At 32.4% G+C, this 16,339-nt stretch overlaps 1 protein-coding gene across 1 annotated transcript; it reads right to left on the bottom strand.

Annotated features, from left to right (window-relative positions):
• Positions 1–7,122: 7,122 nt before the first annotated feature.
• LOC107904308 (probable inactive purple acid phosphatase 28) lies at positions 7,123–10,639 on the bottom strand. Its single transcript, XM_016830637.2, has 3 exons — positions 10,209–10,639; positions 8,402–8,826; positions 7,123–7,833 (listed from the first exon to the last, which is right to left on the bottom strand). The coding sequence occupies exons 1-3, from the start codon at positions 10,528–10,530 to the stop codon at positions 7,369–7,371; spliced, it is 1,212 nt and encodes a 403-aa protein (XP_016686126.1). The 5' UTR covers positions 10,531–10,639; the 3' UTR covers positions 7,123–7,368.
• Between the last annotated feature and the right edge of the window lie 5,700 nt (positions 10,640–16,339).

The following is a 16,339-nucleotide window of genomic DNA, read 5'->3' as shown; positions in this document are numbered from 1 at the left end:
ATAGTGTGACTAGTTGCTGACGATCCCGAGCCTGTAGCTTCGCAATGAGATCTATAAAACAGAGAAAACAAAATAAACGGAGTAAGCATTACAATGCTTAGTAAGTTTTAAGCAGTGTCAACAGATAACAATCAATTATAACATAGTTGTTCGTATTTTTTATTTCCCTCTTCCTTCGGGCATACCATCCCTTTACCGAATATGCACATCTCATCATATACAATAGGCAGATAAACCTTCACATAAAAGTGAGCTCATGTGACATAGATCTATTGTATGATTTCACATAACCTCTCACACCGATCCGATGTCACATAATCATAGGAATAGTCTCATAGATTGCTCTCGTATGCATCACATAACTACCTATGATTTAGTTCAAATCAAGCTCACATATAAACTTGGAGTACATACCTGTTTAACCTTTCGCATTGAATATATTTATAAGCAATTCTTATTACGAAGTCTTATAGCTTTAACCTCTACTCGGATTATCGGTGAGACCTTTAGCTCAGACGAAATCTCCACACGAAGTTATCGGGTCTTACCCGGACAAAATCTCCACACGTAGTCATCGGGTCTTACCCGGACATAATCTCCACACGTAGTCATCGGGTCTTACCCGGAATATATTTCCAAGTTTCATGTACATTTATTCACATGTTACAACATTCACATCGACTGTCATATTTGTGATTCATTTGCCTCATCAAATATCTGATAATACACACCTTTCACATTTGGTCGTTCGGCCACAATATACGCACATCGCCTACATATTTCACACTAGCCATTCGGCTTTACCACATATACATATCTCATACATATTTCACACTAGCCATTCGGTTTTACCACATATGCATGTCTCATACATATTTCACATTAGCCATTCGGCTTTACCACATATATGCATGTTCATATTCATCACATTGGCCATTCGGCCTTATCACACATATGCATGCTCACATTCATCACATTGGCCATTCGGCCTTATCATATACATGCATGTTCACATTCATCACATTGGCCATTCGGCCTTATCTCATATATACACATTCACATTCATCACATAAAATCCTAAATCAAAATATAAATTTTCATGTATTCACATCACAATTGTCCAAATATACTTCACATACCACACATACTATCATGTATACACTTTGTCTTGGCCGAATCTACATCAATCATTTTCCAATGAATAATTCAATTTCACGCCATACTATCATTTCATATTCGAATACTCATATATCGTTTTACAATATCACGATTTAGAATTCACGTATGGGTTTAATCAATAGCTTATGAGCAACTAAAACAGTTTTATCCATGTTTACAACAAAATCACATATTCACTACGAGCTGTTTTCCTGAGCAATAGTCACTAAATTATTTATAACTGGAGCTACGAAACTCCAAATCACTTACCGTTAATTTTCCCTGAATATAGACTCGTATGTCTTCCATCCATAAAATTTCCATAATTTTAGGTTTGGCTAATCAATACCAGATTTTTCTTAAAGTTTCCCCTGTTTCACTGTTTGACTAATCTGACCGCTCTTCACTTCGAATCAAATTTTTCATTGTGAAGAATTCAAAATGTGTTCTATTTGATTTCATTTGAAACTAGACTCATTAAGGAGTCTAAGAATATAAATTTTATCTTATAACCATTTTTGTACAAATTATAATGATTTTCTAAAAACAGAACAGGGGATTTCGGAGTCATTCTGACACAGTCCCGTACAACTTTAAATATCTCTTTATAGGAAATTTCTTTGCTTACACGGTCTCTTTTATAAGAAACTAGACTAACTAAGATTTGATTACATATTTTATTTAGCCTATAATTCCACACCAACAATTTATAGTGATTTTCTAAAATCACGTTACTGCTGCTGTCCAAAGCAAATTATTACAATTTGCTCTTAAATTTCCAAGTCCAAACACTTATGAACTTACCATTTGAGTTTAAGACATATCATGGCCACATCATATCTTATTAAATCAACTCATTATGTCCTATTATGATTGAATTTACTCAACGTTTAATCACTTAAAACTTACCTCCGAAGTGGTCGACGATTAGATATCCACGGCTATTCGTTTACTTTCTCTTTTCCCCTATCCGACTTTGATCCTCTAAGCTCTTGAGCTAAATCAAACAATTTACTTCCCAATCAAACACAATCACACGACATCCATATGCATTTTAGAACCATTCTTAACATATTTACTACTCATTTACAAACGAAATACTCATATCACATTTATAAAACTACCTTTCATAAACACTATGTATAAATATGCATTTCTTTACTATTTACTAAGTCAAGCCAAACCACATGATTTATTAATCGTTAATATATATATATACAGCATTAACAACTTCACTTAAGCTTAAGTATAAAATTTGGTCTTACCAAATTTTGCACAGTTTACCAAAATAATAACTACCAATTTTACACATAAGTGCCGAATCAAATAATACCATACTTACAATATCACTTGACTAATGAAATATCCAAAATATCAATCTATCATTTACCAAATTCATAAACCACATATAAGGCACATTTTAAACTCAAGCATGTAACTTAACAACTTAACCATTAGTTGCCGAACCACAAACAAAACATATTCATACGTTAATATCTCAAACCTTACCATAACAACCAATATGCAAGATATCACATATACATAACTTAGCTTATGAGAACATATGTATTACATCATAAACACATCTTTTACCAATTACCTCACTTAAGCCAAATTTTTACAATCAACCACAAAAAAATATATCACAAATCACACTTCCAAAATGGGCTACTTCCATGGCCGATTATACTTCATCATTAACATATCTCATTTTCGAATCATATAATCAACATTTGTTCAAGACATCAAACCTCTTTAATTTCGGCTATTACTAATATAAACATTCACAAATCATATTCTTAGGAAGACCGATTTCTTTCCATAACACATTCATCATCAATACTTAGATGAAACAATCAAAATCCCTTCCTTTATACCCTAGCCGAATGCTCCAATCATCCATCAAAATTACAAATTTTAGCATGGGCTAAGTAAGAACCATGATTATTTACCTAAAACAAGTTAAAATTTCACAATTTGACATAATATACTAACCTTTTTAATGACTCAAGTGACCAAAAATTCTTCCCCTCCTTTGTTTCTTCTATTCGGCCATGTTGAACAACAAAGAAAGAATTTTGTTTTTCCTTCCCTTTCTCTAGTCACGGCAATGGGGAGTAAGGGGGAGACAACTTTGGTTTCTCCTCCCACTCCCCTCATATTTTATTATTCTTCCCACACATATTAGCATAAAATGTCTATAATATGTTTTTCCCCATAGCATTGCCGGCCACCATTTAGATTTTTGGCTAATTTGACATGCAAACCCTTCTTTTATACAACATGCATTAATAGGTCCTTATAGATTAACCCATCGCATTTCAAAAGTGTCACACATAAGTCCTATTACTAAATTCACATGCAATCGACTAAATCGAAACTTAAAACTTTCACACATTCATATTCACATATAATAAACATAAAATATGACGGCTAATTATTTTTATGACTTGATTTTGTGGTCCCGAAACCACTTTTCGACTAGGGTCAAATTAGGGGTGTCACAACTTCAGGGCTGATCATTAAGAAGAAAGATGGGTCGATGCGACTTTGCATTAATTATCAAAAATTAAATAAGTTGGCAATCAAAAACTGATATCTGTTTCCTTGCATTGACGATTTGTTCAATCAATTGAAGGGTGCCTCAGTCTTTTCTAAGATTTATTTGAGGCCGAGATATTATCAATTGAAGGTCAAGGACATTGACACACCAAAAGAATTATTCCGTACGCGGTATGGTCACTAAAAATTTCTGGTGATGCCATTTAGGCTGATGAATGTTCTTGTGGCGTTCATGAATCTCATAAACAACATATTTTAGTCTTATTTGGACCAATTTGTAGTTGTGTTCTTCGATGATATCTTCGAGATCAGAGTCTAAGCATGATAAGCATTTAAGAATCATATTGCAAGTGTTGTGTGAGAAGCAACTTTTCGAGAAGCTTAGTAAGTGTGAGTTTTGGTTATCTGAAGTGTTTTTTCTATGGCACGTTATTTCGACAGAAGAAATCCGAGATGATCCCAAAAATATTGAAGCTATTCTACAATGGAAAGTACCAATCTTAACCTTACTCGAATTAGGGAAATAATTTGTGGTATTTAGTAATGCTTCGCTGAATGACTTAGACTGTTTTTTAATACAAGATGGTAAAGTAATTGCGTATGCATCCCGATAGCTAAAGACACATGAACACAATTATACGACATACAATTTAGAACTAGTTACAGTGGTGTTTCCTCTAAGGAATTGAAAGCACTATCTATAAGTTGGATCTGGTGCCCTAAATGTACTATATTCGTTTGTAAACTTGTAATTTTTTTCGAATAGATTGGTTAATAAAATGAATTCATTGATTGCATTAATATAATTTGTATAATTTTCCTCATATGATTTTTGCACGCAAAGCAAAATGGAAGCAAATGCTGCTCATTGGTTGTCTAAAGTTTAAACTAATACTAAGCGGTATTATGTGGTTAAATCGTAATACAGAAAGACAAATTATATTAGTAGACGAACATAAACATGTCCTTAGTCTAATCGAAAATGAACCAATCGATTAAAAGACTAATATATCGTCTATCAAGTTCAATTGGGAAGATGTTTTGTTTTGGGTATCAAGCGGATGACTCCCAAAAGATAGAGAAATAGATGTGACTGGCTGGATTGACAGTACATAAGATTGGACCCAAGAAGAATAGATCCTAAATCTGTTTATGAATTTATTCACTTGTGACATTTATGGTGTGACATATCTAAATCCTGAGTTGATGTCGAACTATGTATGCGCGACTTGTACACTTTGGTATAAGTAAAACCCTGAGTTCGAATAGATAAAGAATTGAAAGCTAGTGCGTTAGGTGTACGACTTCTGTAGTATGTAGCATCATTCATAATAGTGAAACTCATAGACCAAGACATAGGTAAATGATATCCTCTCGTTGGCATTACATGGTTGATGAAAAGTAAACGTGGCCACAGGTCGTTCATCTTTGTGATGGATGACTTGATTACTATTTGATAGTAATTGACTTTTCATAAAAGAAGATGTAATGATTCCCATGAGATAAAATAAGATCATATTAGGAGAACAAATATTATCCCAAATAGATTAATGATATCATATGAGGGTAACACACTTATAACAAGGTCATTGGACGAGAGCTGATCAAGTTCTTTTGTAATAGTATGCCGTTAGGGAGAGCTCAATCACGATACTATAGTGGAATGAATTCGTGACTAAATGAATTTATAATTAATAGGCGAAAAGTTGGAACTTAATTATAAATCATTTGAGCTTCAGTTACATATGTCCAATCGGTTTCTCCACTAGCTCGTTGAAACTATAAATGAATTGCATATTGAATCAAATGAACAAAAATGAATAGAAATTGTGAAATGGAGAAATATGAAACATTTGGAAATGATTATAGTTTTCTCCAAAATGAAAATGAAAATGAAAATGGAGAAATGGAATCATTTGGAAGTGAATTTGGTTTTCTCGAAAAAGAAAAAGAAAAATGACTTGAAAAATGAATTTATGTTTTTCAAATTAAATAAAGTTCGAAAATAAAAATAAACCATTTGATCATAGTGAACCGTTGAATGTGAAAATATTAAATATATTTTCTCATAGATTCTTTTACGGTAAAGTCATCATGATCTTAATGGAATTAGAATTGGGTTGAGGAAATTATTTAATTGGATTTATATTGAAGTTTATTTTGGGGAAATAGAAAAATAAATATTGAGTTGGATAAAATTATAAAGTATTGGGTTAAAAACCCAAAAAATACTTATAATTGGACCCGATATAGAAGAGGCCTAAAAGCCCCTTATGTTATAAGGTGGGATGGCAAACACTAGTATTATTAACAAGGGTTGCCGCCCCTTACATCATAGTTAAACTAGAATTTCATTTTTTTCTAGTTAAAATAAACTTTTACAATTCAACAAAGGCTCTACCTTTTCTCTCTATAAATACATGGCACTGGTAGGGCTATTTACACAATTTTAAGATATTGTTATACTACAAAAAAATAGAGAGTATTTATACTTAGCTATTAAATATTTTTTTTCAAAAAAACAATTTTGCTGATTTCTATTTGAAAAGAGAATTTTCGTTTTTACTCAAAAGAAAAGAAAATTATTTCTAGTTCTATGTTTTGATTCGATTTGTTCGAACCCACACTTGAAGCAAATCGTGATACGAGAATAGTGAAGAAGTTATGTTTATGTTTTGCATTGATGGAAACAATCCACTGAGCATTGAGCAAAGTATAGCAAGGATAATAAATTTCTATAAAGACTTTCAACAATAATTCTTTATAGAACAATCTAGGAATATAAAAATTGTGTGAGAACAGAAAGAAACTTTGTTTTTATGTTTTTTGATGTGTCATACAAATGAAATTTCGTTCCTATTTATAGGAGATCTCATGTCTCTTCATAAAGACATAACTATCCAAATGGACAGTCATATCTTTAGCAATAAACATAATTATTCAATAGATATCTACTTGAATAATTATGATTATTTGTTAATAATCAAGTGAAATAACTTTTGAATTTAAGAGACATAACTCATCACTATAAATAGTGACAACTTTTGATTAATAATTAAGTGACATAACTTTTGATTACTTATAGCTTTTCATTTGTAACTATTGGAACACTATATATTTCGAAAATATTTCAACACTAAGTGGTCCTCTTGGATAGACACTTAAGCATAACATTAACTAGGCATCACTCCAAATTATCAAAGCTAAGCTTAAGTCAATAATCAACAGATACAATCACAAATAAACACAAATGATATAGCCTAAGCACTTAACCTATTAAGTTTGAGCAAAACTCAACCACATAAACAATTAGCGCATAATGGAATTAAGGAGTTAGAATATAAAATATGAAGTGCATTATAACAAGACAAATGTGTAAGCTAAATCATTGAATCACAAAGATCCTCTAAATCTTGAATGTCATTTATATATATTGAGAATATAATTCCTTGTATATTCAAAAGGTTTGAGAGAAAAAGGAAATAAAAGTAACAACTATAAAATAGCAAATCTTAAACTATTTAAAAAAAAGAGGAAAATAAAGAAAAAGAGACTATAAAAACAATTAAATCAAAAGAAAACCCCAGTAGATATATTACAACATGATTTGGTTACAAATATGAAGTACCTCACTACTTGGAAAGAGAATCATCTAGATGGCGACAACTCCCAAAGGACTTGCTCATCAATCTTGCTCAGATTCTCGTCATCAAGACGCTTCCATGTCTTGATCCTCTCCGCTCCCATCCATTCCTTATCACCCTTCCTAAGTTCAGCCAATATGACTCTAGCTCTCCTTGCCAAGCCAGTTCTTCCATAGCCATGGTACCCAAAGCCTCCACCATAACAAAACCATATTCCCTCTAAATTCCCGCAAAAGTCATTAGTATGATCGTGGCCTATGAAAACAGCTTTTACATCTTTGATGGAGACCAATGTCTTTAAGACCCCTGAGTTCACCGATGAACAAGCCACACCCTCCCGAAACTGACCAACAATCTTTTGGTAGTATAATTGCCGAACCTCTGGAATTGGAATGTGGAAAAATGCCAGCGCTGCTGACGCATCCACAGGCTGAGTTTTTATTACATATTTGACCTCTTGATTTTGAACCTGTTAGTAAGTCAACTGCAGCATGTTATTGAAATCTAAATCTAATGAACCTCCTTTAGGAAATTGTAAGAACATGCCAAGTAATGGTGGTCAGGATTAACAACGAAATACATATGCATATGATAAGAGTTCTAGGAAAGCCAGTACTGGATAATATTTGGCATTTATCATTTCTAATGGCTTAAAACATTTTATATTGGAAAGAAAAAAAGAACAAGGTTCGTCTTCCTTCTTCCTCTTCTTTTGGGCCAAGGAAAAAAATATCACCCTTCGAATATTAACAAAACATAACCAGGTTATCATTTCAAGCTAAAGGAATATCATTTTACTTCGAATAATAATAATAATAATAATAATTAGGAACAATGTTCTTCCTCCCTTTTTCTTCCTCTTCTTTAGGCCAAGGAAAGAAAAGATCGCCCTTCAATTATCAACAAAACATACCCAAGTTGTTTCTCAAAGTGTCAATAAAAATTATTTGAAATCCACCACATGAAATGAGAGAATTTTTAAAGAAAACAAATGAGAATTAAAGATTGTTTCATAATCATTGCTTAATTTATGCTACCTGAAGTCCCTGTGAAGCACTGCGAAACCAATTAAGTTGAGAATCCTTAATCCATCCATAAGTTCGAACTCCTTGAACCGTCTCCCTGTCTCCACTATCAAGAAAGAAAAGGTTGAGGACACTACTGTTTGCCAAATGGGAACCTGGAGCACCATAAACACTGAGATTATAATTTCCAAAGCCATCAATATCTAAGAACATGCCTCTTTTCACATTATTGATATCTTTAGAAGGTGGATTAGTTTGTGACAGTGAGTAATCCATTAGTGAGATGAAAGACATCAGTTCTTCACGAGTCATCGAAGATTCTTGGTCATGGTTTCCTAATACAGCTGCCCATGGGATTCCTGATTCCATTACTGGACCAAAGGCTCTTAGTAGAGATTCAGCAGCATCGGTTGTGCTTGGACCAAATATGTTATCCCCTGGTTTAAAGAATACAAAGTAGATTTTCAGGGACTAACATGACCCAAAAAGAGTGGTAAAGAGAAAAGTTTTAAGCATCAACCAAGGAAGGTCTCTTGTTATCATGAGCACGCTTAAACAACAGAAAGATTCAACATATATGAGAAAGGTATTTATTCTAGGTATGTGATTGAGTTGGTACGTTCGCAACAAATAAAATTTTCTTTCATCTGAGTTAATTACATCCACTTTCTTTTTCCGAAAACATGAAATTAGCATCTTTGAAGAACTAAAAACTTATTGAAAGCCAGTTGAGCCTTAGCTCAGTTAGCAAGATGTGGGTTCGAGCAGGTTTTTCCTATGATTTAAGGGTTAAAAGGATTACGGATAGAGGTAGGCATTGTATAAAAAGAGAAAAAAGACATATAGAAAACAAGCGTCTTCGTTATTACATTAATTGCGACTTTCTTTTCAGAATATAACAATTATTAAGATATTCCTACTTAACACAAACCTTTAAGCTTCTAACAATAAATTACATGCTGACAAAACAGAAAGAATGGTCAAAATCCAGAAGAAATCGAATCAAAGTTAACAAATTGGCATAAATAAATAGTTTTGAAAAGGATAATAATTCAGATGACTAGATTGAAGAATTGTGATTATTTCAATTTTTGTATAAAACAGACGAGATTAAGAGAAAGTTTATGTTTTGCATTCATCTCAAAGTCAAAATTTATAGAAGCTATTGTATGCCTAAAAAGGAAAGAATATAAAATCTCTCTAAATCCCTTCAAATTAGCTACTTAAATCAGCTATGTACAGGCTATTAACACTCCCATCAAGTTAGAAAATAGATATTAATTATGCCAATCTTGTTATACAGATGTTCAACCTTAGCTTCAATCATATTTCAAACCTAAAGAAAATGGAATTAACATTATACGAGGAAATTTCATATTCAAATGTGAATCCTACTTAGAGTCAACAGTTGGTCAGATTCCAAAATAATACAACTTAGAGATTTCCAAATCTCAAAACATTTCCAATGCATATTTGTATCCTATATTTAGATCAAGAGTTTTGTTTGAATCCAAACAAAGCAACTAACAACTCTTAGATCCATTTAGAAATAGAATGAAACCCCAGATTAAGATTAATTCAACTGAGCTCATGAATGCTCATTTTACGATACAAACTTGTTAGCTAGTCGGGGAAATTGAATTAAATTCCTCTTTCTAAGCACTCGACGTGTTAGCCTATTTTGCTTAATTATCCTTTTTAAACTTCTTAAGTTGATAAAATTTTTGCTAAAGCATTCCAAAGTAAAGCTTAAATAAAAACTTATGCATAATCAAGTAAAAATAAAAATAAATTAAAGAAAGAAAGAAAGACAAAGTACCCGTAAAGGCAACAAAGTCAGGTTTTTCAAGCTGAATCATGGCTTTAAGAAATCGAGTGGTGTTGAGATCGGAACAGTAATGGAAGTGAGACGGCAACACGTCTCGGCAGCGGGAGAGAAGACCAGAGCCGAAATGCATATCGGCGACCTGGAGGATCTTGAAAGTACCATCGTGGCGGAACCTGAGAGGAAGATGAGGCCACTTCTTGATGCGAATAGGTCGGTCGTTGAGCAGTAAATTGGTGTGGAGAAAGTAGAGGATGGCATAGATGAAGGCGAGATAGAGAAAATAGTGTTTCCATTTCACAGTTTGAGATTCCATGTATGTATGTAGATCTTCGGACACAAATATCTAATGATCTTAGCATAGACTTTTTACTTAATTTTATGTTTAATTATAAATATTAATTAATTAAACTCTTAGAAATTATATTTTTCATTTAAGTTACTCATGATATTGTGCTGACTACATTGAAGACGTAGACGGATGATATGGTAATTAAAATATATATTTAAACACCAAAAAAATTCCTAAAAACATTTAAAATTTACAAAAATTTCTTCAAAGATAAAAAATTATTAAAATTACAAAATATATAAGTAAAAACTATAACTTTATTATAAAATTATAAAACATGTAAATTAATTCAAAATTTAGGTTAATTTAATTGAAAAAAATTTGAGAAACTAGGCTGATTTTGCAAAAAGTTATTGATCTATTATAGTTTTTTCTCTCTCTTGAAAATACGTATTACGGGGTGGGTTTTTACCTACCAATAAAAACACAATCTGTAGAACGAGTTTTCAGGAGAGAAGAAAAACACGTCATAGTGGGCGTGTTTTCACTTATGTGGTAGTAAAAATGCACCATATAAGATGCGTTTTTCTTTCAATGGTAACTATTCCAACGATAATTTTTCCAATGGCTACAAGGGCTCAAACAGCCATAAAAATTCATATATAAACCTCTCCAAACTTTATTCTTTTCAACCAAATAGTCCATACTCATTCTTCCTTCCTAAATTCTCAATCCTCAATCTTCAATCTCCAATTTCCAATTTTATATTTTCAATCTTCAAATTTAAATGTTCAATTTTCAATTTCAAAATTTCAATCTTCAATTATTTTTTTAATTCTTTTTTTTGAATTTTATTATCTTCGATTTTATTATTTTCGTTATAATTTTTAAGTGGCAAATCAATTTATCCGTTTGGATAACAAGCATATCTCCGACGTTTAATTACAAATGATAGAAAAATTTATTAAATTATTTAATTTTAAATAGTTAATTGTTATGCTGTTTAGATTATTAATTTTTTTTTATTTATATATTCAGCTCGAAGATCGAATTTTGGAGACGTATATAAACAATTTAAGCGAAGGTGCACCAAATGTCATTCATGGACACTTGCGAGATGCAAGCCTTTTATATGTGGCGGGCATGCTCGAGGGGACTAAATTGGATCCCCCACTTATCAATGCTTTAGTCGAGAGACGAAGACCAGAGGCGCATACATTCCATCTTGTCTGTGGTGAGTGTACAATTACACTCGAGGACATTAGTTTACAACTTGGTATACCGGTTGATAGGGATGTTGTTACGGGGCTAGTTATTAGTGTCGATTGGAGTGCAATATGCGAGCAATTAATAGAGAAAGTTTGTAACACCCCAAAATTGTGCATAGAAGTTTCAAGGGTAAAATAAGAATTTTAGCTCAATCATGTTTGAAATTTTGTAAACATGGTAACCGGTGATGTTTTCAATTATAGATTTTAGAAAATTAAATCAATTTTTGAAAAAGATGTTCAAAGGACCTTTAATTTGGAGATTGATTTGTAAAAGAATCTAAATTTTGAGCTTTTAAAAGGAAAATAAACCAAAATTTAAAATCAACCCATATTTCCCACTTTTCACCGTAGTTCATACGTGAATAAAAGAAAAGAAAAGAACAGAAGCATTCTCCTTTTTGTTGTGTCGTCCCTTAGAGACCTCAAACCTCAATTACTTATTTTGATATTCCAAACTCTAGTATTTTGATTTCTATCATCACCTAAGCCTTAAAACTCCATAAAATATCAAGAAAAACACTCAAAACACTATAGATTTCTCCACTGTCAAGTTTGTAGATTTTTGACAAAAGCTTCGTTTTTCTTCCATTGAAGGTAATTGTTCATCTTTCTTTTAGTTTTTAATATTATTTAGTCTTTAAAACAAAGTTTTTAGCCATTGAATTGCATGTTTTTAAATAAAAGTCAAAAATTGGGTCGTTAATGGTGAATTTCAGGATTTTGGGTAAAAATATGGTTTCAAAGTGTTTTTCAATTATTTTTTTACGAGATTAAAAGGTTTCTAAACTTACTTTGAAGATTCGTTAAGTATTTCTTGAGTTTTAAATGAATTTCGTGAAAATAGCCATAACTTATCGAAAAATTTCGATACCATGAATTGAGTAGTTTTGTGTAGTTTAAAGGTTGAGAATCAGTCGTATGTCAATAATTAAATGAATGGAATTAGTTTTAGGTAAAACGATTGCGTATAGACCGAGATATTTGGAATTTAAGTTTATTATGTTGAAGGTTTTGGTTGCATGAGAATTTAACTTAGGCTTATATTTTTTATTGTTTAAGGTTAATCTTTAACTGATTGTTGATTGTGTTATTGTGTTGAAGCTTCAAATTTATTAGGACCTTTTACGAGTTAAGAAAATGCTAGTTTGAGCTTTCGGTATTTCAACGAAAGTGTATTGGTGAGTATTTAGAATAGCTGTTTGTGGACACAATTCAATTCATTAATTGAGAATTTAGTAGCCTAAACCTCTACTCTAAATTCAGAGTGTAAGCTTTCTCATGCTCATGAATTTATATGTGAAAATGTATTGTTAATTTTTGGATTATAATGTGACTTTGTGATATGTGTGATGTGTGTAATAAGCTTATGATGGCTATTATGAAAGAGTTAATTGTGGGCATGATATACGTTCTATATAACAGTGAATATGTTCTGCTTATAATGTGATTATGTAGAGATAAAGTGCAGTGAATGATAAGTAAATGTATGTTAATAACGAATATTTTGGCCTTGTGAACTTAAGACCATTGGATATAGTTGACATGCCATAGGATTTTGAGTACTTACCTATATGTGTTATATGATTTGGGCATTAAGGCCCTGAGACATATTAGAGAGATAAGGGAATATGAGCTAAGCTCCATTCAATAGGACATATTTGGTGTGATGGAGAGTGTTAGTTATATGCTTCACTTATTGGGATATGTTTGACTCTATGAGTCTTTTGGTGTGTTGGAGGTCCGTGTATCCGATGAGTGGTGATAGAGCCCACTTTTACATTTCATAGCTCAAGTGCCAAATTATCTATAAATATGTTTATGAGTATTGTGATATATGCTTAAATGTTATGTGATTATATGTATAATTTGATATATGTTTAAAAGTGAATGTGATTACCATGTAAATGAGCTAGTAAATAATGTATGAGTGAGTATAATATGATACTAGAGTTGGAATTGTTGAGGTTGTGCTGTATGATTGTTTCATTAATACTTGATGAATTGTTTGCATGATAGTTGTTTTAGGTATTCACTGAGCTTGTTAAGCTCACTCACTCTTTTTTAATCATTGCAGACTAGTAGCGTTGCGGTGTGAGCGGTGTGGTTCCAAGGGATTGATCCAAGCGAGACTCTAATAATTCTTTATAGGTGATTTGTTATTTGTTTATGACTTGGGAAATAAAGGCAATGTGGTAGACTTTTTGCTGGTATTTACCATGATAATTTGGATGTTTCCATAGCTTATTAGTTCTTAGGATTTAAAGATTTGAGTGATATGTTGATTATTGCTCGGACTTATTCTTGATGTTTGAAATCGTTACTATAGTTGTTTTGATGTTTATTTGATATGGTAAAAGATGCATGTTGAATAGACTTGTAATAGATTGGCTTGTATGTTTAAATATGCTATATTTTTGTGGTCAGGAGTAAATGTATCGATATTTGAGTTTAAAAAACAATACATCTGTGATATTTCGTTGTGCAGGAAGTTAGTTTTGTAATTTAGTATCGATACCTTATCGCGAGTATCGATACTCAGGGTAAAATAACTGATACTTTTTGAAATGTACCGATATTTTCTTATGTTTTGCTTTTTGGTGAGAAACATAATACTTATTTGGTATCGATTTTATAGGCAGTATCGATACCATGTAAGAAAATTATCGATACCTTAGTTTCAGTATCAATTCCTATTTTACTTGCTTTTAAATTTTGCTAAATAGTCCCTATACATGTTTAATTATTATTATGAGGCTATTTGTTGTAAGTTTATCAAGTATTAATGATGATTAGAGTAAGTTTGACTTACAATTTTTATAAATGCTAAAATGGAAGATGTTTGCTTAATAATAAGACAATATGAATTGCATGTGGTGTATGACAGTGGTATGACATTTCTAATATTTGGGCTCAGTGAACGGGTTGGATATAGGGTGTTACAAGGTGCCGGATAGGTTTAGGGCTAGGGGATCGAGATGAGATGGTTGGAGGACAACTTCTAAACTATCAAGGAATCTGCAAGTGACATTGAAAAGGATTTAACTTCATGTTATAGGCTTGCAGAAGAACAAAGGCTTCAGACAAATCCTGAATATGCCTCCTCAAAGTAGAGTTTTTCACTAACATGTCATCAACATAAACCTTAACACTGCGACCAATTTACTCTCTAAAAATCTTATTAACCAATCTCTAGTAAGTTGCACCTGCGTTTTTCAATTCGAAAGGCATAACTCTATGGCAAAACAAGCCTTCTTCCATGACAAAGGTTGTTTTATCCTAATCTTCTAGAGCCATAGAAATTTCATTATAACATGAGAACACATCTATAAAACTCATGTGAATTTATGGCTCTAAGATACATCTACCAGCTTGTCGATCGAGGGTAAAGGAAAACTATCATCTGGGCAAGCTTTGTTAAGACTGGTGAAATCAATACACATTATTCACTTTCCATTAGTTTTCTTCACTATCGCAACACTTGAGACCCAGTTCGGGTACGCCACTTCCCTGATGAATCCCATTGAAAGCAGTTTTCCTACCACTTACTTAATGGTTTCTACGACTTGTGGAGCAAACATTCTTCTTTTCTGTTTGATTGGTTTGATATCAGGAGACACGTTTAACCGATAAACAATCGCTTTAGGATCCATACCAGGCATGTCTGTAGCTGACCATGCAAAAATGTCTGAATTCTTTCTCAAACACTGAACCAAGTCTTCTTTTTCTTCTTTTGCCAACACTGATGAAATCCTTACCTACTTATTCGTGTTATCATAGAACAACTGTAAAATTTCTGTAACCTCTGCTGGTTTTGGCTTGCGAATTCTTTCCTCACTTCTAACATCCAAAGTATCTAAATTTAAAATTTGATTAGCCATTTCTACCTATTGCAAACTTTGCCATTGCAATCTCTACTCATGTTTTTGCTTAACTGACAACATATGACACTATTTGACTATCTATTGGTCAGGCTTCATGAAACTTATTCCGTTCTAGTGGGAAACTTAATCTTCATACAAAAAGTTACGATAATCATTTTAGCCATTCTCATAATTGGACTCAAAAAAATTGCATTGTAAGCCATTGGATGGTCCACCATAAAGAACTGAATATACTTTGTAGTGGTGTGCTTGCCATCACCCAAGGTAACAGGCAGGTTAATACATCCTTTCACTTTGACTGGATGGTTTGCAAAACCATACAAATGGCTTGCCTTCTTTAAAGCTTGTTCTTTTAGTCCCATCTTCTGGTATGCGTCCCAAGTCAACACTTCCACAACACTTCCACTATCAACCAAAATTCTCTTCACCTCAAATCTTGCTATAGTTGTTGACACGACCATTGAATCATTTCCTTCTTCATCACATACAGAATCCTCATTCTCATTACTAAACTTTACCTTCTACTTTTCTTATTGACGTAACCTTTTCAGTGAATTGACGAACATTACACTTCTAAGATGAGTCTTTCTCTTAGTGTTATAGGTCACCACTCTTCATCTATACCAATTATCACATGTATATGCCTCTAACGTTTTGTTTTTCCTTATTAACCCCCCATGA

Source organism: Gossypium hirsutum, chromosome A05 (assembly GCF_007990345.1).
Source record: "Gossypium hirsutum isolate 1008001.06 chromosome A05, Gossypium_hirsutum_v2.1, whole genome shotgun sequence".
In the NCBI taxonomy this organism is placed as follows: domain Eukaryota; kingdom Viridiplantae; phylum Streptophyta; class Magnoliopsida; order Malvales; family Malvaceae; genus Gossypium; species Gossypium hirsutum.
The sequence above is the reverse complement of the archived record's forward strand: the minus strand, read 5'-3'. Positions and strand labels throughout refer to the sequence as shown.